Source organism: Alexandromys fortis, unplaced genomic scaffold, assembly GCF_014885135.2.
Source record: "Alexandromys fortis isolate MF-2015 unplaced genomic scaffold, M_Fortis_MF-2015_v1.1 scaffold_0, whole genome shotgun sequence".
Lineage (NCBI taxonomy): Eukaryota > Metazoa > Chordata > Mammalia > Rodentia > Cricetidae > Alexandromys > Alexandromys fortis.
Window position 1 is genome coordinate 30,102,043 of NW_026067949.1, and position 24,662 is coordinate 30,126,704.

Consider the following 24,662-nt stretch of genomic DNA (forward strand, 5'->3'; position numbering starts at 1 on the left):
AGTAATCCTGTATTCTTGGGTTTTGCCCTAATTTTCCATCTCATCTTTTTAGGAGGTTTCTTTTTGATAGTTATTTTTCTACTTAGATTTTTGTTTTTGCTGTTAAGTTTTTAAATTCCAAGAAGGTTTTCATTTTACTTTGTTTTTCAGTCTTTTCTCCAACCCCATCTTTCAGAGGATTTGAATAGTAGACTTATTTTTAATGTTTTTTTCTGCTGTTTTCTTTTTCTACATAGTCTCTTTCCTTTCTGTTACTTTGTTGTTTTCAGCTTCTGACTTAGACTTTTCTCAGATGTTATTTGATTGTTTTATTCTTTTTAGTCATTCAGTAAAAGTTGACCCTACAGTCTTTTGGAAGCTCCGTCAATGTAGATGGAGCAGCAGGCCCCTTCCTGCTGCCCAGGAGCACTCCCGGCCACCGGCTAGCTTTACCCAAAATAATTACATGGAAACTGTATTCTTTTAAACACTGCTTGGCCCATTAGCTCTAGCCTCTTACTGGCTAATTCTCACATCTTGATTAACCCATTTCTAATAATGTGTAGCACCACGAGGTGGTGGCTTACTGGGAAGGATCTTAACCTGTGTCCATCTTGGAGAAGAGAGCTTTAGCGTCTGCCTCACTTCCCTTCCTCCCAGCATTCTGTTCTGTCTACTCCACCCACCTATGTTGTGACCTATCAGGCCAAGCAGTTTCTTTATTAACTAACCAATGAAAGCAACACAAATTTCATTTGATAGATAGAACACTCCCACATCAATGTGATGAAAACTTAGCAACTGTAGGCTTTTCCATAGGATTGCAGATTTGTTTATGTGCTGTTATCTTTACGATGTTTTTCTATATTATTATTGTTTTTTTTTTTTTTGTGGGAATCTGATTTTTAAAAACACTTCAGTGTGACAAGAGGAATTTGCAGCTCCTCCAGATGTCCAGGAGCTTGAGTGTGACGTTCCTCTGCCTCTGCCGTGATTTCAATGTATTTTGCTTTCTCTTCACTGAGAATTCAGCTTAGTCTACTCAGTTAACTTTCTCATCTGCTTCTAAAGTACCAGGCTTTGTAACATTTACAACTTTCAGTTGTTGTGGGTTGAGATGTGATTGTTTACAGTTTTCAGCTGCTCCTTTTTCACCCTAGTATTATTTGGAGATTGATAATTTGTATTTTTTGTTAATTAGAATTTTAAATATTTACTAATTTGTGTTATTAAGTATTACTTATAATATATAAATAATGCTATTTTCCAAAAAACCAGGATTTTTGTTATAGTGACAGCATAATAATTTGACTGAATATTTAGCTACTTAAAAAAAACCTTGTATTTCTGTGTATGTGTGTGTGTGAGAGAGTAAATATACCCGCACAAGTGTGGGAGATCAAAGGACAAAATGCTTCTCTCTTTCCATCATGTGGGACCAGAGAAGTGAACTCGGCTCATAAGGCTTGGCAACAGGAGCTTTTTTTACATCTTGCCAACCCTTAGCTTCTCAAGTTTATAAATTGTGGTTAAGATGTGTAAGATCTGTTGTGAACTTGGTTTCAATAATTCAAGTGTATATTGTGCACTTATTTCTTAAAATGCTAGGTTATGTGAAGCAAATTTGTCATCCTGAGTACATCTGAAGACACAGTGGGCAGTTAGAATGCAAGGGGAGAAGGAAGCTTGCTAGGGTAGTGAAGGTTTTCAGGATTGTTTAATAAGTGTGTTTTGAAGAAATTAAGTGTCATAATTAGGAATATAAGTAGTTTTTTAATGTGTTTACTCTCTGTCTTCTGTCTTTACTCTTCCTATTGTAGAGATGCACACATGCATATGCATGTAGTTTAAATCCTACCATCCAGTTTTATCAAACTGTTTTAGGCTGGTTGGGGAAAGAAAGTGAACATAATAGACATGAACTCTAACCTTCTGTAATGGGAAAGCTTGTTGTTATTCAGTGAATAATGATGCCAACAACTAAATATGGTACATTCTATGTTATTTGAAAGTCTGAAGAACTGAAATTAAAGCAGAGTCTCAAAACCAATTAAATAAATTTAATAAAATGTTTTTGGCTCATCCACATCCTGTTTTCCAGACACTTTGGATACAGAGTTTATATGTAGTCAGTGTCTTCAAAAGGTCTTGTTACAGTGACGATAGGCAGATAGTATCTATCATACAGCAATATATTCAGATAATGGTGCTAATAAGAAATTTTAGGAGGAAAATAGAAAATCACAGGAGAGAGACTGGGAGTGGGGAAGGAAGGCTACTCCTACTACAGGGATAGTTTGGTTACTTATGGTTACTGGAATGAATACACACTAAGATCCTTGTATATGCCTGAAACTGGGTAGTACTATACCCTATATACCCTGTCTCTTCTGCACATGCATGTACATATGAAATTTGACTTCCAAATTAGTCACAGTGAGTGATTAATAATAACAATACAGAGCAATACACTAATAGAAATTATTCCAGTATGCCCCAAATAATTATTGTACTATAGGTCACAGGAACCTTGGCATATAAAGACTTTTCTGTTGAGAGGAAGTACTTGAATCTCTTTGTTGGCATCACTATTTTATGCTTTAGGATCATTTGTTGTTGTTGTTTTGTTTTTGTTCTTTGAGACAGGTTTCTCTGTGTAGTTCTTTTTGGTGCCTGTCCTGGTACTAGCTCTTCTAGATCAGGCTGACCTCAAACTCACAGAGATCTGCCTGACTCTGTCTCCGGAGTGCTGAGTTTAAAAGCATGCACCAGCACTGCCCAGCAAATGTGTAATCCCTGGCCTCAAACTCAGATCCTCCTGCCTCTGCCACTTTAGCATATTCTACCAGCACCACCAGAACCTGCAGGAACAGTTTTCAAGTTAAGTAAGGGTTAGCCAAACATCAACACCTTGCTACCATCACAGTTTTAGTATCCTAAGTGGCTGGTTGACTGATTAATAGCATGCTGATGTATAGATGTGGATGCATTGACAAAGGGATGATTCATGACCCAGGTGAGATGGACTTGGGAAGGTACAGGCTCTGTGTGGCTTAACATATCAGCTGCCAGTTTGGGGGATTTTCCACTTGAGTTATTTTAGTCTGTTTTTGACCCATAATTCAAAGTACAGAGCAATGACATAGGTGGTGATTGTAAATACTGCTCTGCTTGAATTCGAGGAATTCATGAGACAGTATGGAGAAAGGCTATTCCAAACACAGTAGTTAATTCAGAAACGCTGACAAGAGGTGAGGAGCTTACATATCTCAAAGGACAAGACAAAGGCTATCATGACTAGGAGTGGTAAAATGAGTGGAGGAAGAATATGAAAGCAAGTTCAGAGGGATGCAGTGCCCGTACTGCACAGGCCGTCTTAAGACGTTTGTTTTATTCTGGTTGCACTGGGAAGCAATTGGAGAATCTTGAGCAGAGGAGAGACATGAGTTTGGTGTACATATGTGGTAAGATTGCTTTGCCTCTATGCAGAGGTCAGAGCAGATGTTGAGAGTGTATTTATCACAGTAGCTGATGTGCACTGATGGACTTGGCTAGGGAGCTGTCCTGTCAGCTGATGGGTTTTGGTGACATTAAAATTGTAAAGCTGACATCTTGTATGTTAACATAAGTTAGAGAGTACCTGTAGTGATCCCATTTTATTAATATGAGGAAAATAGGGTGAGGGTCAGATTAGGAGAAGTTGATAGTTTATGCCACAATAATTGTGAGGTGTCAGTTTTACATGCCAAGAAATTGAATACAAATTGCTGGTATTTATGGAGACATTGGGACCTTAACCAGTCCTTTAGGCAGAATAATGTGTCTCTTTTGCATCTTTTACTGCATTTTATTTCTTTAAAGTGTGTGAGTGAGTGTGTGTGTGTGTGTGTGTGTGTGTGTGTGTGTGTGTGTGTGGCTTGTTTGGCTGTGTGTCCACATGCATGCCGTGGTGCAGAGGACAGCTTTCAGGAATTGGTTCTTCCTTTCATGTGGATCCTAGCCTTGGAAATCAGCACCTTGTGCTCTGAACCACCTCACTTTTCTTAGACCCTGTTTTTTTCCATAGCATTTGCTGTATTGGGCTCACAGTTTTTGTTTTCTCTGAGATTTAGAGTTTTTCTTCCAGTAGTCTGAGCTTTGGGTACAGAATAATAGATAGTTACTGGGTGTTTGGTAATTGAGTTACTTCCCCTGTCACCACATTCTGGCATTGTTTTTCCCAGGTGTGTATTAAATCCATTTCAATCCTTATTGTCTTTCTTGCATTAGTGATAGTCCTGATATCCCATTAGGGTCTGTACGTTTAAATGAGTTTGCTTTTAGTCAGCCGTAGAGCTCATTTTCAAATGAACTTGGTGTCAAGGCCTAATTATAGGTCTGTACCAGTTGGGTAAAACTGACCACTACTTAATAGAGATCTGACTTTTTAAGTTAATATTTAGCTTTATTTTATTAAAAATTTATTTAGTAATAATTTTTAATATTTTGACTTACATTAGTTACCCCTTTTCATTCCTTTCTTCAACCCTTCCACATATCCCTCTTGCTCTCAAATTCATGGGCTCTGTTTTTTTTTAAACACTACTTTAAAAATATATTACATATATACATATATTCCTAAATATAATTCACTTAGTCCATATTGTTACTTGTTTGTATATGATTTCAGGGCTGATCATTTGGTATTAGATAACCAATTAGGGGCTCTTCTTTAGAGAAGATCATTTTTCCACTCTCAGCTTTACAGCCCTTCTGTGTTAGGAAGCCCATTGATGTGGTCATTGTCTAGGCAGGCATTTCTAGGAGACATGGTCTCACAGCAAACTTCCTGTTCCTCTAATTTTTAAAGATCTTTCTGCCCCTCTCTTTCCTTCAAAAATTTTTGTGCCCTAGGTACAGAAGGGGAAAGTTTAAGCCTATCTTTGAACTTAGAAACATGGAGTTATAACCAAGTATATCCTGGACTCATTTACTTTTGTTCATGAGCAATTTGTGAATCTCCATGAGTTACAGTTTATTGGGGTTTCTCAGTGACAAACTGTACGTTTTTGTGATAGGAACATTTTGATCCTTAAATCCATCTTCGATACATTTCACCTAATGCTGATAGATCGGTCCCTTTTAGTAAATATCCAGGCATGGTTCATTCTTCATGTTTAACATCCTCAGGGCAGATGTTATAGACTTAAAAGTGTCTCGTGCTTGAGTGTCTGTTAAATTAAGCAAAATAGTAAGCCCATTTTTCTTTTTGAAGGTACAGCAAGGGAGAACTGGAAATTCAGAGAAAGAAGCAGCGCTTCCATCTACAAAAGCTGAGTTTACTTCTCCGCCATCATTGTTCAAGACGGGCCTGCCACCAAGCAGGTTAGTAGACACTTATGGTCTCAGCATTAGGATCTTGGTGTTGGGTTTGTGTTGTAAGACTCTGTTAAATATGATGTCTCCCACTTTTCTTCCAGAACAAACTGGAACACTCTACTTTTAGTTTGAATTATTATAAAATTTTTCAGGGTGCTATTCCATCTTAAAAAAACAAAACACCTGAGTCTGCAAGAAATAAAGCATGGTATAGTTATATTAATCTTCCATGCAGAAGTGGTGGCTGCTCATATTCTACTGTGTATATTATTATTAAATAAGGATTTATTGGACTTCCTAGGTAAGATCTATGGACTTAAAGGGATTTTTGTAAAAGAAATCATAGAAATTTCATTCATAAAAGTCTCTTGGCATTCTTTGCTTTCATATAACCCCCAATTTTGTGTTTATAAAATACTAGATAGAAGTAGTAATTATGCAGAAAAAATGTCCTTTTTTTTTTTTTCAAATGTGACATGCGAAATGAGTCTTTTTGGCTCCACTATAAGGAAAATAACAAAGAATTAATGAAGACCAGTGAAAGTTGAGGATGCCAGCAGTTTAGTTTTGGATTAGATTGTGATATCAGCTCTGGCCCTGAAATAAATCAACTCAGCCATTACAGATTCTCTGCCTGACTATTTACCTTTTTAGTTTTGCTTGTTTAAATTTTTGTTCTTATTATCTCCTTTTATCTGTTCTGCAGTTTACTACTATTCTGAGAAATTAGAATTTATAGTGCACTGTCGGGGAAAAGACCATAGAGAAGCTTAAGACTCGTCTCAAACTGAAATGGTCTTTTATTTGTTTTTATTTTGTTTGTTTAAGGCAGAGTCTTGTTATGTAACCCTGGCTGGCTCTGAATTTGCTGTGTAGATCAGACTGGAATCAGAATCACAGAGGTCTGCCTGTCTCTGCCTCCCAGATGCTGGTATTAACAGCATGTGCTACCATGACCAGCTAAAGTAAAGATTCTTGAAGCTTTAATGCAAAATGAAACATTTCGCTGGTATTAACAGCATGTGCTACCATGACCAGCTAAAGTAAAGATTCTTGAAGCTTTAATGCAAAATGAAACATATCGCTGGTATTAACAGCATGTGCTACCATGACCAGCTAAAGTAAAGATTCTTGAAGCTTTAATGCAAAATGAAACATTTAAAAGTAAGCCAAGATTTTCATGGATTGTTCTAGAAATATCTCAAATGTCATAATTTGAACTAAATGAAATTTCATAAACATTTGATTCAGTAATTAAATATAGAAGCTAACAAGAATTGATCCTTTAATAGGTAGTATTTTGGATTTGTTATTTTTATAAAAAGTCAGCTATGTTTTGTTGAGTTTCTGTGTACTCTGCTTTTGAGTTTTCTTAAGAGATTGGGATCTTGCCTTAGATTTCTGGGGTTTAAATTCTGACTCGGCAGTTTACTAGTTGAGCGTCCTTGGGCGGACTCTAATTTTGCTAGGCCTGGGTTTCCTAACTGATAAAATGTGGTAGTGGTATTTCCATTGCGCTCTAGCTGCGTGTGTCACATGATTAAGTTCTGTTGGTGTTGTGGAACAGTGTTTGTCACACGAAAACATTCTCTGAATACTTTACTGTCACAGTGAACTCTTTCAGAGTCATGGGGTCATTGTCTCCTTTTGCTTCCCCTCCTTTGTGGGGAGCATGTTGAATTGTATCACATCTTGTGATGATATAAGAACTTTGTGTTTTCCTCTATTTGAAATAAATGGAGAGCCACAGTCAGATTTTTAACAGGCCAATCTGACTGAGGTTTTCAAGTCTCAATTTAGCTGCTTTAGTAAGAGCAGCTTACAGTGTGAACAGTGATATAAAAGGGGATAAGGTGTAAGAGATCGCAACCAATATCAAGGCAAGAGATAATGGTATCCTGGACCAAGATAATGATGAGTAGTCGGAATACTAAGCTACTGTGTCGGCCCCAAAAACCTGCAATGGTATGTCTGGTTGATCAGTTGTAGACTATAGAGAAAAGTTATTCTGAGTGAATTTTTGTCTTGCTCAACACAAATGTCATGATGGGGTTGTCATTTAAGAGATGGGATGGATTACAAGAGGAATTGCTTTTGGAGAGAGAAGTCATCCAGTTGCGGGAATAGAAGTTGAGGTGCCACCTCAGTACGAAATTTAAAATTGAATGTTACTATGGAATGAGGAAAAGAGTATTGACTGGAGAAAGAAACTTGAGACTGTTGAAATGGTATCTAAAGCTAAGCTGTGAAATTTAATTAGACCATCAAAAAAGTATTGATCAAGAAGCGATAAGAGCCCAGAGCCTTGAGATACGAAAAGAAATGAATGGAAATCAATAATAAAAAGGAACCAATAAAGAGGTCTAAAGATGGAAGTTAGTGTATGGAGTCATCAACTGTCAAACATTAATGATAAATTTGGTCAAGAAGATGAAGACCAGATTTCTATTAGATTTTCAGGTGTGATAGTCATTGGTGGTCCTGACCAAGATCATGTACAAGGTGAATTGAAAAAACTTTTAAATTACTTCTACAGACATGAGAGATCTTCCTTTAATCCCAATATTTGGGAGGCAGAGGCAGGTAGATTTCTCTGAGTTCAAGGCCAGCCTGGTCTATATAAGTGAGCTCCAGGACAACCAGAACTATGTGGAAAGATACTGTCTCAAAAACAAAACAGAGAAATAAGAGGAATTGAAAAGTAAAATACGAACAGTTTTAAAGACTATTTTTTCTTGTCTGTGGGGCCAGAGCCAGGGAAAGGGAGAAGTGTGAGGCCAGAGTTTTCAAGGCAAAAGAAATTGCAGCATTTATATACTTGAGAGTTAGTCAACTAAATATTAATGATCAAGAAGTAAGGAAGAGGACATTTGTGGGGCAGTGTTCTTAGTTAGGCCAAGGGACCAGGGTATGCCATACATGGGCAGTAACAACTCTGTAACTGGAGAGAGTGTAGGGTACAAATGGTTTTTAAGTCTCACTTTAGTTTCTTTGCTAAGAGTATCATGTAGGTGAGTAAAAGTAGAAACGGGGACCCTTGTAGGAGATTGCAGCAATAAATAAATAAACAAATAAAAATAATGATAGGCAGGCAGGTGGATAATGAGAACAGTGGGACATTCTCTTCAGATTGCTAAGGAGTGGGGTGTTAATGGTTGAAAAGAGAAACCTAAAGTAGTCTCTTTTTGGAGTAAGTGAGTAAACTTTTGTGGGAAAAAAACTAGGCTCACTTGGCGGTAGTTGGAGGAAACAGAGTACGAAGGCTTTCTTCAAAATTGGAGAAGCACTGTTTTATATGTTGATGCAAATGAGTTAGTAAAATGAAAAGTTGATGGCATAAAGAGAGAAGCTCTATGTTTCCTGTTTGTTAGGTTAATGCTGTGGTCTAAAATGTTCCAAGTCAAGTATGCTTTAGATGTGTTCAAGAAGAGCAGTTAAAGTTGTATTTCACAGGTGCAGAGATTATGCCAGGTAACTAAGGGATACAGGAGCCCAACCAAGGGTTATAATAGTAACAACTGTGGATCTAAGTAGAGATGAAGACATTGGAAGATATACATAAAGAGAGATGGATTGAAAAAGATGGTAAGGGACATAAAAAATGCGTGAAGGAAGGATGGGAAAATTAGCAGACCTATCACTACTTAAGAAAGTATGAGTAATTGCCCTTGCAACTGAGAGAAACATACTTAGTATGCTTTTATCATCAGTTTTGAATATGAAGGACAGTGCTCGTTCCTCAGTAGGAACATTTGTTTTCTGAATTTATCTTCAGATAATCAAAACAGACTTTTATAATCATTGTAAATTATTTCCCTAAAAATAATGTATGTGTGTATGTGTGGGGGGGTCATTTTATATGTATGGAAATTGGATAAAATCTTTGGAAATAAATTTTTTTGAGTTTAGGGGAAAGATAGCTATTGTCAGCTCTGAGACATAAAACATATTTAAGAGTAGTTGTTGACAGAGGATTCTGTCCTACCCGGTCCCACAGTTCAGTCACAAAGAAACACACAGAGGTCTACATTAATCATAAACTGGTTGACCTATTAGCTTAGGCTTCTTATTAATTAATTTTTGCATCCTAAATTAGCCCATAATTCTTGTCTGTGTTAGCCATGTGGCTTGGTACCTTTTATCAACAAGGCATTCTCATCTTGCTTCTTCTGTGTCTGGGTTATGACTGCAGACTGACTTTTTCCTCTTCCCAGAATTCCCCTTTTCTCATGGCCCTGCCTCTTTCCTGCCTGGTCACCCCACCTATACTTCCTGCCTGGCTATTGGCCGATCAACGTTTTATTAAAATACAAGTGGCAAATCTTGACAAAGTACAAGACCATTGTCCCACAGCAAGTAGTGATCTGTGATACTGGCCTAAGCACTAGATCTCTTTTAGATTGTCTTATTAATGTGTAGGTAGATGTTAGCAAAGAACTTCTTAAATTTGGTATTAGTAGAAAAGGTGAGTTTGTAACTTCTGTACTGTCCAGCAAGTTTGCATACTTAAGGAAAGTTCTACATTTACTATATCTGAATGCTTGTTTAATGTTTTTAAGTTTTCATATTATTTTCTTTTGAAGTACATATCTACAGGGAAGTGATATGAATGTACATTTTGATAAGGTTTTCTAAATGCAATATATTGTAAACAAGCAAGGAGATTGGAAAACAGACCTTTGCTATTCCTTCCTTTGTTGTTTTCATTTTGTACTGTTTTGTTTTGACGATTATTTAAACTTACAGGTTGCAAGTAAATCAGGGAGAACTTCACCTACATAGTTCACTAGGTCCTAACATGTTGTTTTTCTTGTTAAAAATACTTTTGTCTCTCAATCATTTGGGTACTAATTGGGATGGTAACCATTGGATGCATTGTTTTCTTAACCTCTAAACACTTCACCTTGTATTTCTTAGGAACATGGATGGGCATTTTATTCCATAAGTATAAATAGGGCAGTTATCAAAGTCAGGAAAATGTAATGCTAAATCAATCCTTTATCTAATACCCAGATCATCGATTTTACTAGTTATTGCTAGTTATTTGTTAGTTCTCTCAGTGTTGCCCTTTACGGAATTCCTTTTCTTCTTGACCTTGGATTCAATCCAGGGTCATTCATTTGAGCTCTCTCTTTAGGTGTTTATTATCTAGAGCAGCTTCTCAGCCTTCTGTTGTATTCTAGATGAGTGCAATCCAGTTGTTTTAGAGTTGATTCCTCAATCTGGCTTTGCCAATTCCTCCTCATTAGATGGGCCTGTGCTTGAGACTCTTGTGTAAGTGACACTGTGTTCTCTTCAGTACACCATTCTCCAGATAAAGAATACCAGTTTGACCCACTTGTTTTTTATTAATGATGGTAAATCTGGTGGGTTACTTGTGGCTATACCTTTCTGGTTTTGCATCAAGTTCCTGTTTCCCCTTTTGCATTTAAGAATTAACTTTTGCATTGGGGATGTTGCTCAGTTTTAGAAAAATGTTTTGCCCTTAGTGTGTGCAAGTCCCAAAGTCTGGCGTAACATGTACAAGGCCCTCTGTCTGATTCCTAGCATCATTTAAATAATAATAATAATTTTGCAGAGAAACTGATTATAAGTGTTCTAACTTCCTAGCATTTGCTGATTTTTTTTAAATAACTGAGTTGCTACTATAATGTCTATAAAACAGTGATTAACTTCTAAAATTTTGTTTAAATTATCTTTTTAATGTGTATGGGTGTTTTGCATGTGTGTAAGTCTGTGCACCACATGTGTGCATGGTACCCACAGAAGTGGGTTGGATCATTTGAAACAGACAAGGTTGTGGGCTACCTTGTGGGTGCGAAGACTCAAACCTAGGTCCTCTAGAAGAGCTCTCAGTGCTCTTAACCACTAAACCATCTACTCATTCTTATTTGCTTTTATGAGTGTTTTGTCTGCGTATGCCACATGTATATCTAGCTCCTGAGGAGGCAAGAAGAGGGTGCTGGATCCCCTGGAGTGGAGTTAAAGGTGTTAGTGAGCCACCATATGTGGGTGCTAAGAACCAAACTTGGGTTATCTGAAAGGAGCAATAAGTACTCTTAACCGTTGAGGTATCTCCAACTCCTGCTTTTCAATTTTTTGAAACAAGATTTTACTATGTAGCTTAGGCTAGCTCTAAACTCACAGTCCTTCCACCTCACCCTCTCTAGTACAGGCATTACCAACATTGCCTCACTAAATACATTAATTTTTAGGTATAAAAGAACATGGGGTGCTTATAAGTTTGATTTATTTGTATTTATGGTGTGTGTGTGTGTGTGTGTGTGTGTGTGTGTGTGTGTGTGTGTATATGGTAAATTGTTTTGATGTGTCAAATTTTCCAAATTTGGTTGGTGGAGTGGAGTCTCTTCAAAATTGCTTTTGGCTATGTGTGTGTGTGTGTGTGTGTGTGTGTATGTGTATGTATGTATGAGCTCTACTTTTTGGTGTTAGCAGAGTATTTCAAGCTCATCTTCTACTTCTGATCTCTTCTCAAGACATCCTCTCTTAGGAGGAAATACTAGTTTAAAAGCAAGATCAGGCTGGTAGCTGTGCTCATTGTACTGGGGTGTCATTTCTTTTCAGGGCCTTTTTAGCACTTAACAGCTAGGAGGAAAGATAGCAATTTTAATATGAAAGTGTCACTTGCATATTTTTAAATAAAGTTTTAGTCATGAAATCATGTTTCTTTGACACCACAGAGTACATCCTTTCTCTGCACTAGTCCATATTATGTCTCTTTTTCTCGTGGTGATATCTGGCTCCCAACAGCTGCAGTATATTACTCATTTGATTCATAATCAAATACAGTCCTAATAGATTTGGAATTTCTGCTTAGCCATTAAGACACACACAATTAGAATAGAATTCAGGATTCGTTAGCAGTTCTTTCTGTTCTGTTTTAGACTGAGGAGGAGTGGTGAAAACATCTATTCACATGCTATAGTCTTATTGGTTCTTTTAACCTGCTCACTCTTAGCATTTCTTTTCCTTTCTTTTCATACATGTAGGATATGGAACAATGAGCCATGGTCGGGGAGGGCTCTCCAGTGGTGTCTGTGGAGTTGTCGCTCCAGGTTCACTTCAATTCGTTTGTAGTTCATTTTTCCTGGGTACTTATTTCCAGAAGTAGACTTAGAAACGTGTATTTTTAGTAGCGTTGAAAGAACATTGATCTTTCACAGGATTGGCAAGAATAGAAATAGCTGTCCTTACTTTTGTGATGGTCTTTTCTGTGATCTTCCTGTCTCAGCCTTCTGAGCGTCATTGTGCCTAGCTAAACTTCGTGTGGAGCATGTCACTGGGGATTAAACAGTTGGAAATTTAAATGGAAAGAGTTAATCTTTGAAATGAAATTTTAGTTTATCATAGGTTTTAAGAAACAAATTAGAGCTCTACTGTTACCTGGTTGTACTGACAGCTATGTGTTATTGAAGAGCAAAGAGAGAAACATTATGAGTTTGATTGAGAGTTTGTGAAATGGCAGAGATTGTTATTCATTCATAAAGGCACAGGAATTTGTTTCTTGATAATTATTGGGCATAGCCTTGATTCCTTTTTCGTTTCTCCATCTTGACACCATACTATGTTGAAAAGTTTTTCTAACAGTGTTCCAGAGTTGATCAGATAACATGTAAATTAAATAACATGTAGATTAGAATGCCTCCAGGTGTTGGTTCTACAGCAAGCACTTTATGACGTAAAAGAATGGTACTGTAGGAACATATCAGAGCACCCGAGAAAAAGCATGCCAGGAAAAAGATAAACAGAACGAGGGGGGCTAGAGACAACAGTATGTAAGAAAAAACACAGAAAATTTATCTCACCAGAAACAGCACCTCTTCTCAGTCTCAGACAAGTACTGCCTCCAGAAAAGCCAGTTCAAGCGTTGGGAAGTGGCAGGATCGATATGGGAGGGCCGAGTCACCCGATCTAAGGTAAGGCTGATTTAAACATTGGCTACTTCCTCATCTTTAGATGATTGGTATTATTTTGTCTCTTAGTATATAATAAGGTAACTAGTTTTGAGACTATACCATATTTTTCTCCAGTGATGCTTTTTCAGATTGCAATTGAGGCATTTACTGAGAGCCAGCATGTGTCTTCCTCATCCTTTTGGCCTTTTATATTATGTAATTGTTACATTGAACCACACTAATGGGTGTTCTGAATTTATTTTTCTTTCCCCCTTGTTGCATGTTAATTCTTTGCTCTTTTACATTTTTTTATGATATTCTCAGCTATTTTTCACTGCTTATACATGAAGTGTAATTTTCTGAACTCGCTTTGGGACTTGCAAAATCTGACTCCACAGAATCTTTCTAATTCTATCCAGCTACAGTGTAAAAGCCTGCTCTTCCTGTAAGGTGGTCTACCAACTGCCTTTGTTAACAGGTTGACTCATGATCCCAGCATCCATAGAATTTTGATTCATGTTCTAAATTTTGTATTTACAATGTGTACAGCCATAGACACACTACAATTTCTCTAAGTCTGTGAAATGGGAATAACTTCATTCCTGAAGGATACAGTGAGCTGAGCACTGCTGTCCATAGCATGCATTGCCTATGGTAGTACGAGAGATGATTACTTTAGTGTATGACTCAGATGTATTGACCAGGATAATTTTAAGATGCCCTTTGAGATTTAAATAATTACAACCAAACAAGGACTCATTTTGTTGTTTGGCTTTGTTTTGTGCTGTTGAAGAATTTTATGCTTCCTATGTGTAAATCATGTACTAATGATCTTGTGGTGGTTTGATTTTAATCACTTTTGTTTAAAAGCTTTTGGATATGTAAATTATGGCAGATGCTTTTGTTTGTAGCATTTTGCAAAAAGCAAGGGGGGCAACACTATCAAAAGAAAGTTTGATTTTCATAGTTTTTTCCCCCCTGTAGAAGCTTAATTATATATTCTTAGTGAATTGTAAAAATTTCTAGTCAGTTTGAGGTTTGCCATTAGAAAAGAATAAGTATTCATGTCAAATAAAAAAGTAGGCATTCATGTCAAAGACAGTATTTTGACTTTTTATAAAAATACCCTAATTATTGGTATAGGTATAACCAATAAGGTAAAAATTTTCAGAACAATTTTATGTGTGTGATTTTTGGTGGGTTAAGAATAAAAACAGGGTGGGGTGCTGAAGAGGTGGTTCAGAGATGAAAAGTACTTACTGCTCTTGCAGGCTTAGTTTCCAGCACACACTGTGGTGGTTCACAATCACTGTCACTTCAGTTCTAGGCAATTGATGCCTTCTTCTGACCTCTATGGGCACCAGGCGTGCATGTAGTGCACAGACATGTGTGCACACAAACACTCTTACACATTAAATAAAGCCCATGCCCATCAAAATACATAGTAGATTAAAAGAAGAGTGATAAAATAACTTATTTCAATAGTCTTCAGTGACAAATTTTAATTATACTTAAATGAAAGTAAAGTTTTACATGTGGAATTAAGAGAAATTTGAAATTATTTTAAGTAAAGTTAGTTCTGATATGTGGAGTCAAATAGAATGTTTTTCATATTGTTAGCAATGAAATGTAATTCAGAATTTTAATACTTGTATTAGTGATACTTATATAATAATTTGATGTCGTGCATAATAATTGAATTTATATTTATCCTGGCCAGCAAAATTACCTCCCAGATTGACTTAGAGGCTTGATTCTGGGTTGGCTGAAAGATTCGAATCAAATGCTAGCTTACAGTGGAGTTTTGCGATAGAATGATAGATGTAGCTGTACTGAGAGCTGGCATTGGGTAACATTTATAGCCTCACTTAGTCTTTTATGTAATGTTCATTGAATTTATAATTTCTGGTTTTGAGTGCCAGCTGCTTTCAGAAGGGTATTGTGTGTCTTCATTTGCAAGCTGTATGGTAAATATTTTACATTAGACATCCTACACAATACTTTCTCTACATTCTTCCATTGTTTGTGCTCTTCACACCGTCTAAAATATCCTCATTCCCATTCGTGCATTTAAGTTGTCCTGTTTGTCAGTTCATTCTTTCCTACAGCAGCTCAAGAGAGGTTACAGGTATATGTTTAGACTTATGACTTGATTGAGACAACTGGCTACATTTGTCTTATATTCGGTCATATGGAAATTCAAACATTGGGGTTGGAGAGATGGTTCAGTGGTTAAGCTCACTTGTTGGTCTTGGACAGGATGTGGGTTCAGTTCACAGCTCCCATTGGAGGCTCACAGCTGTCTAACTCTGGTTTCAGGGCATCATACCCCATCTTGTGCCTTTCTAGGCACCACATACACGGTGAACAGATAAGCATGCAGGAAAAGCATCTGTACATATAAAATAAATAAGTCTATTGTTTTAATATAAGAAAAGCTCAGGTGCTATTTTTTTCTGAGAGAACAAATCTTTGAAATGTGTCTGCTGCTTAGTTTTTATTAGGAACCCTTATGAAAAAAAAACCCTCAGACTATAAATATAAAGCTAGATGGTGTTGTGGATTTTCTTTGTAGAGATGACTCATTTGTAAACTTGACTTCACACAGTGGTGTCTTCTGCATTTTACTCACACGTATTATCTTCTTGGGTTTGGATCCTTAGAAAGAGGGATGTGCTAGTTAAGAACGTTTGCTCTTCCTTAGATGAAACTTTACCATTGTTGGGCTCGCCTGATTTTATTAATCCTCACACTGTTGTGCTTTACACAGCATTTAAGAGTAGATCTGTAAAATATACTTTTGCTTTTGTCATACAGATAAGCACATTTTGTCTGGTTTTGGTACTTAAAGCATATGGTTGTAATTCATTTCTGAGTGCCAGTCAGTTTGGGGGCTCTAAGTGGTATTTGTTGGGTTTTGTCATACTTTTTATAAGGAAATTATGTTTGCTTTTAATAATGTATTTTTCTTTTATAGTAAGCATCATTTTACAAAACTGTTTTTTTAAATGTAATATGTATGTTCTGGATTTTTTTAGGCAAAACACATTTCTTGTGTGTTTTATTACCAATAAAATTTAAAATTACTGCAATCTATCATACTTTCTTCCAAAAAGAATTCATTGGGTATAGGTTTGCTCTGTATTCTCGTAAAAATGCAAATAATGGTTGTTGTGTCATAAGTTATAAGTTACAAATATAATTAAAGTACTCAGTTAATACAAGTTCTAGAATTACTAACAAGCCATTTGCAGACTAATGCTTTTTATCATACACACTAGATAGCTGTGCACTAGGATTCCTTTGCCCTTCCTGTTAAGTGGTTAGCTTAGACATAAAATGATGACAGAGATTGCAGATTGCTTCTGTCTGTATCTTAGTTTGACCTTTAATAGCCATTGAGAAATTCCAGTTTTATCTTTATTAGCTGCCCTTTATTCTTTCTGGGACATCAGAATCATCAAAATAAGACATTTTAATTTGATTTCAGAGATGATTTCATAGTTGTAGGATATCTGCAATATGGAAACCCTTATGAACAAGAGTCTACTGAAGCTGTAGATAAACTCAGATATCCAGAGTGGTTAGTTTCTGTCTCTGCTTTTTACCATACAGTTGAGTCTAATATGAAGAGTTGTGGTAATAGCAGTAGCTGACTTGGCATTGCTGAGCAGGTTTGGAGCCGGGTGAGCCTAGACGCACTATGTTGACATCTGTGTTCCGGCAGCTCTTGCTGTTGTGCAGCACTGCTGAGGGTCTTCATGGAGAGTTGGTAGAGAACTAGCATAACTTGAGGTCCTGGGTTTAATCCTCAAGATGGTGGAGTGGGAAAGTTGATGGGGATACAGTCAGGGACTAATGTGACTCAGTGTATTCACCCATAATGTGGCTCAGAACTAATGGAATTTTTAATTATTCCATTGTGTTACATGTTACTTATGTTTACTTTGCTACATCTATGAATATGTCATAATCCACTTGTGAACAAAATGTCAAATTCATTATAATAAAAGTGAATTAGTTGGTGTGTGTGGGTTTTTTGTTGTTGTTGTTTTGTTTTTTACAAAAACCTGGGCAAGGAGGTCTTAGGGAATGGAGGCAACTGCAGTGTTTTGTACCTCCATTGGGGGTGTGTTCTGAAAACTGACTTCTCCGCTGTTTTGCTTTTATAAACTTGGTATTTACTATCTTGAATTTCTTGTGATTATTCCACTTAAAGCTGAGAAAACATTATGCTCTTCATTTAGGTAAAGTTGAAGAGCTGCATGCTTCCTTCCTAATATTCCTGGAGTTCTTTTTTTTTTTAAAGATTTATTTATTTATCATGTACACAACATTCCTTCCACGTGTGCTTGCATGCCAGAAGAGGGCACCAGATCTCATTACAGATGGTTGTGAGCCACCATGTGGTTGCTGGGAATTGAACTCAGGACCTCTGGAAGAGTAATCAGTGCCCTTAACCTCTGAACCATCTCTCCAGCCCTCCTGGAGTTCTTAAAACTGAAAATTCTGGTGATCAATGCTAAGAGACAGTTTGTTAGCAGTCATCCCACAACAAAGTTAATCTTGTATCGAAGCTTGCTTTCCAGTGGACGCCTTTATTGAGTCAGGAAACTCGCAGTCCAAACAAACGTGGCAGAGTGCTTTGGATGGAAATACTCTTCAGAACTGGGAGAGGGACCCATTCTGTGGTGGGGAATAGTAAGAAAGGAAGTAGATTTTGATACTGAAACTTTGGTGGCTGTAAACGGTGAGGAAATAAGCACCACATCTTACAGTATGTAGGAGTCCAAGGGCAGAGGGCACATGCTTTAATAGGAAGCGGTGATCTCCATAGTTTTGTATTATTTTAAGGTACAAATTGGAGGACTTTTTGCTTCCCTTGTGTTTGGATTTTTCTCCTATATGTAAAGGTCTGGCTATTTCCCCAATTATAGCGGAGGATATTAAGTTCTATGAATCTCAGGGGCTCAGTGGTTATAAGAACTTGCTGCTCTTGCAAAGGATTGGTGTTTGATTCCCAGCACCTCACATTCTGTGGCTGTGAGCTGCCTGTAACTACAGAACTCCAACTTCCTGGAATCTAACACTTTTATTCTGGCCTGCGTGGGTACCTGCTCAGAACTGAATAAAAATGAAAACAAATGTTTAAACAGAATGTCTCTACGATTTGTTCACTACTCTTGCTCGTTGCTTTTATGGGGATGCTAGGAAGTCAGTGATTCACATACAGTTAGAAAGGCTTGAATGTTGTTTTGTTGTCTTAAAAGTGCAGGAGTAAGTCAGCACAACGTGGTCATTACTGACATTGATTTGTATCTGAGCTTTTTACTAGAGGGCCGAGGCTGGTGTAGAAGACAGTGAAGGATCCTGACTTATCAGGGTGCATGACATCCCTGATATTCTTGTGTACTTCAATGATGGGTTCTCCTTATTCTCAGGGCTGTCAAATAATAGTTACTGGAAACAAATTTGCTAATGCATTATTTCCAGGAAAGCCCTCATGTTTTCAAAGGTGAATTACTTACCTTGCTGGAAAGAAGCACATGTAGTTCATGAGGTTAGAAGGTTTCAGATTTGAAAATTATTTTTACCATCCAATTATTATGTCAATTAATTGTACTCTGCACTTTGTTGTTACCATATACAACAAATATACCCTAATTTTGTTTTGTATTTGTTTCTTTCACGTTTGATAGATTTCTTTTAAGGATTTTTTCTTCTGTGAAGTTTAGAGTGTGAATTGTTAGTACTGAAAAGCAAAACACTTCTTTCATCCACTTTTCATAGCCTGTTTCTGCAAGTGATTTCCTCTTTCTTGTTCAGCGTATACGCTCTTAAAAGCCCTTCCTCAACTACATAATAGCTTTTATTAAAAAAGAAAAATTAGCCTACTGAGTGTCTCTTTTAGGTTTGTAACATGATTTCTAATAGATAATTTATCTTTACCTCTCAAATTTGAGAAGGATCGTACATAGCAATGACAGGTAAGCCAGGCTTCTGAGTGCTTAGAGTGTTAGCCTAAAGGAGAGTCACTAGAAGGGAAAACGTGGTTTCATTTTTTTCTTTTATGGTCTCAAAGCCTGGACTATAGCACTATGGAGAATGGTGTATGTGGTGTGTTTGTGTGTGAAAATGACCATGATCTCTTTTCTAGCCCTTCTGGAGAACTCCAAGGGTTTGAGGAATAGATTTACTTGTGGAACTGCAGTGCTTCACACATTTTATTTCAGCTGGCCTAGCATTTACTATCTGGTTCTATTCCACAAAGATAAATTTGTTTGCAAACTACTTTAGTAAAATGATGTTTTTTTAAATATCAAATTGCAAAGTAGTGAGAAGAATCTACTTCAGAGAAATTCTTTCAATAAATTTTTACTTTACATCATAAAGGCTGTTTATTTGTTAATATTTCTATTATTTTTCATTCGTCTAACTAGATGAAACTAAATTGCTTCAACTCTTGTGTTTCAGGAGATTGCCCGGTGCAATTGATGTCATTGGTCAAACAATAACCATCAGCCGAGTAGAAGGAAGGCGGCGGGCAAACGAAAACAGCAATATACAGGTTTTGTATTTAAAATCAACTGTTCTGTAGTCTAGTTTCATCAATGCAATGTATGTATGTAGACCCCTGAAGTGCTAGTCAGTGTTAGTTGCTTTCATTGTTATGAAGGGATTTCATACGCAAAACCTTCAGCGTTATTTGTACTTATTGGAAAAGCTTTCCATTTAGAATTTATAACCTCTCAGTTCCTGTGAGTGAAATTTTCCTTTCCTTGTTAGGAACAATACCATATAATCTCATTGAAAAGAAAATGAAGGGGAAAGAATCTAGAGCTCTACCACCTAGCTGTTTATTGTCAACAAAGTATATTAAATACGCTTTCTTTTTAGCATTTTAAAGGTAATTTTTGTAAACATAGAAGATAGTTCTTCTTACCATTAAAATGTTAAGATTTCTTGAGATGATTTCCAATTTTACTAGATTATGAGTATAATACTCAGAAAATTATTGTACTTAAATGTAGAAAAAATTAATAAAAATGAACATATTTAAATGGTATGTTTTAGTAAGAATTCAGGAGTGTATGCCGGGCGGTGGTGGCGCACGCCTTTAATTTCAGCACTCGGGAGGCAGAGGCAGGTGGATCTCTGTGAGTTTGAGGCCAGCCTGGTCTACAAGCGCTAGTTCCAGGTCAGGCTCCAAAACCACAGAGAAACCCTGTCTCGAAAAAAGAAAAAAAAAAAAAAAGAATTCAGGAGTGTAAATATATATTGCATTAGCTTGTTTTGCTATTAACCTCATTGCATATCAGAATCTGTCATGTGACTGTTAGACATTCCAATTGCTTTAGTAAGTTTCACACAGTCAACACTGCATTCTTTTTCAGTGGGAACTTTTGCTCTTAACAGATGCTCACATGAAAAGTTATTTACATTCATAGCTGCTTATTTTCCACCTGTTAATAAATGCTTAACACTTTCCATGTGGAGAGATTAGGTCCTCATATGCCTGCCTACTTGCATATGAATTTCTTAGGGCATAATCTATACTGACTGTAACTAACTCCAGCACTTGAACTTTGCCTGAGATTAAAGTGTGGTATTTGCTGTATTGTGTTTATGAAGTGTTTGTTTATAACCTGAAATGCTTTGTTAATTCTTACTGAAAACATTTTTGGTAGTCTAGTTTTTAATCCTAGGCTTTGAGTATGAACATTTTAAAAAGTAGGTGTATGAGCTTGTACTCAAATATGTACATATAGCACACATGGCTTAGAAATATTCCCCCCCCCCCCATGTGCCTTTTATTTCCCTTTTAGAATGAATGGAGTGAGCTGACCAAACTCTGTTCAACATTTATTTAGCGTGCTGATGAATTGTGCTTTGCTTTTAGGTCCTTTCTGACAGATCTGCTACTGAAGTGGACAACAATTTCAGCAAACCACCTCCATTTTTCCCGCCAGGGGCTCCTCCTACTCACCTTCCACCGCCTCCGTTTCTCCCACCTCCTCCAACTGTCAGCACTGCTCCGCCTCTGATCCCACCTCCAGGTAGGAAGCGGGGAGAGGCCTTTCACTAGGACCTAGTGTTCCTTTACTTTGATCTGGGAAGTGGAAATCTGTATCTGGAAACACTACTTTGATCGATTATTCTACATTAAAAGTAACATTTTATCTTCAGTAGATTCACACTGAATCTTGTTATTTATCCTTGTATTTATTATTTATTATATCTTGTTATTTTAGCATAGCAGAGATAATACTTTAAAGTAGAAAAGGATAAACAGATTTTTATATTATTTTTATAGTATTGACCGTGACTATAAAAATAGCCACAAACTGAAGATGCTATTAGTGTGTTGATTTGTATTGAAAAAGGTTTTAAACTTTCTCTTAGAATTAAATAGGTCCAAAAAATGATATATTGTGAGATTGGAATTAGTCTAGTGATCAGAATCTGTTGATGGGTTCCATTTAGGAGATAACCACTGAGTCTTGGGTGTTTAATGTTTATTTCTTAATACAACACAGAAATTCAATGTTATGTTTTTAACTACTTTGAGAGTTAGAAACTCAGAGCACTAGTAATACAAGAAAAAGTCTCCAAAACTCACCCAGTGGACTTCTTACCTTCCTTCAGTAAGTTTTCAGTGCTTCTTGCCTTAACCAGCTTTTTGGGACACCAGTAGCTTGATTGACATTTAAATTACAGTCTTCCCTAGGAGAATGCCAGTAGTAAGTGGAAACTGTTTTCAGGTCCCTTGGATTTCAAGGAAGCATGCCTTAGGATTTGCCTTCTCTTTTTACTCAGTACCATGACTGAGCCGCCTGCTGTAAGGTGTCTGTTGTGCTCAGTCCAGAGCCAGGCTGCTTCTTCCCCGGTGCTTATCCCTGCCTGCAGATGTCAGCTCTCCGTCTGCCCTGTGTTCTTAACAACTTACAGTCCTTTACTCTCACTTCAACTTTGAAATAAGATGAGGAAATATCACGAGAAATGGTCTGAGACAAATGTGTTCTTTTGGACTAGAGGCCAATGCAGTAGGACAGATGTTCCTCCCCAGGGTAGTGTTTCTAGACAGACGGAGCGCAGTCATCTTAGACTCGGCCTGTGACTCTTGAGTCTTTGTGGAGAATTAACCAGATGAAAGGGACTTAGGTGATTCATAATGATAATGTGCTTCTTAAATGAAACCCTTATTCTCGAGGAAAAAAAATAATGAAGCTTGAATATGCTCAACTTTACTAGTACTAAAGTTCGTTATTAATACTAAAATTCTTTACTAGTATTGAAGTTTCTTTTTGAAAATTTAAAAATCTTTAAAAATTTTTATTTTAATCAACAAATTTTTTATTGTTTTTATTGAGTTATATGTATTTTTCTGCTCCCTTCCTCTTCCCTTCTAACCTCTTCAATGATCCCCACACTCCCAATTTATGCAGGAGATCTTGTCTTTTTCTACTTCCCATATAGATTAGATCCATGTATGTCTCTCTTAGGGTCTTCTTTGTTGTAATCAGCAAATACTGTATTTGTTTATGATGCTCAGTGTTTTTTTTTTTTTAATTCATTTATTTTAATGTGTGTTGGTATTTTGCTTGCAAGTATGTCCGTGTGAGGGTGTTGGATCCCCGGGAACTGGAATTACAGACAGTTGTGAGTTGCCATGTGGGTGCTGGGGATTGAACCCAGGTCCTGTGGAAGAACAGTCAGTGCTTAAACTATCTCCCCAGCTCCACAATGTGTTTTGATTTATGTATTTTCATTATGGAATAATTTTAAGCTTATTAACATGCCTTCATTTTATGTAGTCACCATATTTTATGGTAAAACTACTTAAAATCTATCCTTTAAAAATTTTGAATTTACTTATATATATGTTCATGTGTGTCTGTGTGTGAGTACATGCACATATGTTCACGTGTCCGTAGAGGCCAGAGGTACAGATCCCTCTGCAGCTGTACATGCTGCTGTGAACTGCCTGATACGGGTCCTGGGAACTGACTTCAGGTCCTCTTAACAGCTGAACCACCTCTCTAGCCTCAGAGTCTTTTCTTTAAGCTATTTTGAAATAAATAGTTGTAACTAACTGTGGTCTTTGCTGTACAGTAAATGTATAAGACTGAAACTCTGTACCCTAGCAAACAACATTTCCCATTTCTAACTCTCATCCCAGCTTCTATTAATTTCTGTTCTGCTCTGCATTTTTCTGAGTTTGTGTTAGATTTCACATGTGAGTTCGTCCATTCAGTGTTAGACTCCTTGTATCTGTTTTGATTCACTTAGCATAATGTTTTCCAGATGCATGTATGTTTTTGCATGTGACTGAGAAAAATTTAAAACAATGTTACTTACTAATAGTGCAGTATCCTCATATGGCTAACATTTTTATATGTATGTTTAAAACACATTGACCAAGATAGCAGAAGGGAAGGTATGAAGTAGTGAAGAGGACTTTGGGTTACAGAATACTAGGAGACTGTAGGATATTGGTGATAGGCAATGACATTTTAGCAGATGGCAAAATTACACTAATTTCTTTGCCATTTTATGCTTATTTATATTAACAATAGTATTAGGCTGAAACAATGGCTCACTGGGTTAGGCACTTGTTACCAAGCCTGATGATCTGAATTTGATTCTAGGATCCACATGTAAAAGGAGAGTATTGACTTCTTGACATCTAGTTGACTCCCTACTTCTACCACCCCTCCTACATACAAAATAAGTCAAATGAAAGCAAAATAGATAATTTTTAAAAAATATTTATTTTGTTGCAGTGTTTTACCTGCATGCATGCCTACATGACAGAAGAGGGCACCAGATCTCATTCTAGCTGGCTGTGAGCTACTATGTGGTTGCTGGGAATTGAACTCAGGACCTCTGGAAGAACGGCCAGCTCTTAACCTCTGAGCCATCTCTCCAGCCCCAAAATATGTAATTTTTAGGAAGGTAACAAGTCATTGAATAATGTTCAGGTTATCTGTGACGTTGTACTATATAGTACCATATTCCTGTAGATTAGTCGAATTATAAACTTAATGCTCAGTTTCCTGCTTTCCTTCCTTACTTAAGTAGTATGTAACCACGGCATGTTTGCTACCTGGAGTTATCAGTCCATTCCATCTGAATTGGTCCTATTTTTACTCTTGTGTGTGCTGTTCCCACATATATAAGTCTGTGTCTCCCACAGTGCGAGTCTTGTGTATACACTGGCATTCCCTGAGTATGTTAGCTGATGGAACTAGCCAGTCACATGTTTATGTTTCCGTGCCCCACATGTGACTTTCAGGTTGCCAGGCTGTGCATTCATTCAGTTTTGCACAGCTGAACTGTGTGGATTTGTAGGCACTCACCAGCTAAGTGAGAGCAGGATGTTCAGGTGCCGTTTGCTCTAGAACTACC

The 24,662-nt window shown here is 37.0% G+C and overlaps 1 protein-coding gene across 11 annotated transcripts in view; it reads left to right on the plus strand.

The window, feature by feature from the left end:
• The window catches only part of Fip1l1 (factor interacting with PAPOLA and CPSF1), a 59,265-nt gene that overhangs the window by 15,501 nt on the left and 19,102 nt on the right, over window positions 1-24,662 (plus strand). For 6 of the 11 annotated variants that reach the window (XM_050150010.1, XM_050150009.1, XM_050150003.1 and 3 more), the window contains 3 exons: window positions 5,234-5,343; window positions 19,728-19,821; window positions 21,154-21,310. In XM_050150010.1, the coding sequence (XP_050005967.1) occupies window positions 5,234-5,343; window positions 19,728-19,821; window positions 21,154-21,310 (361 nt within the window). Of the gene's footprint in view, window positions 1-5,233; window positions 5,344-13,166; window positions 13,275-19,727; window positions 19,822-21,153; window positions 21,311-24,662 lie in introns of all 11 variants that reach the window. The other 5 variants (XM_050150007.1, XM_050149999.1, XM_050150000.1 and 2 more) reach the window with 1 other exon arrangement.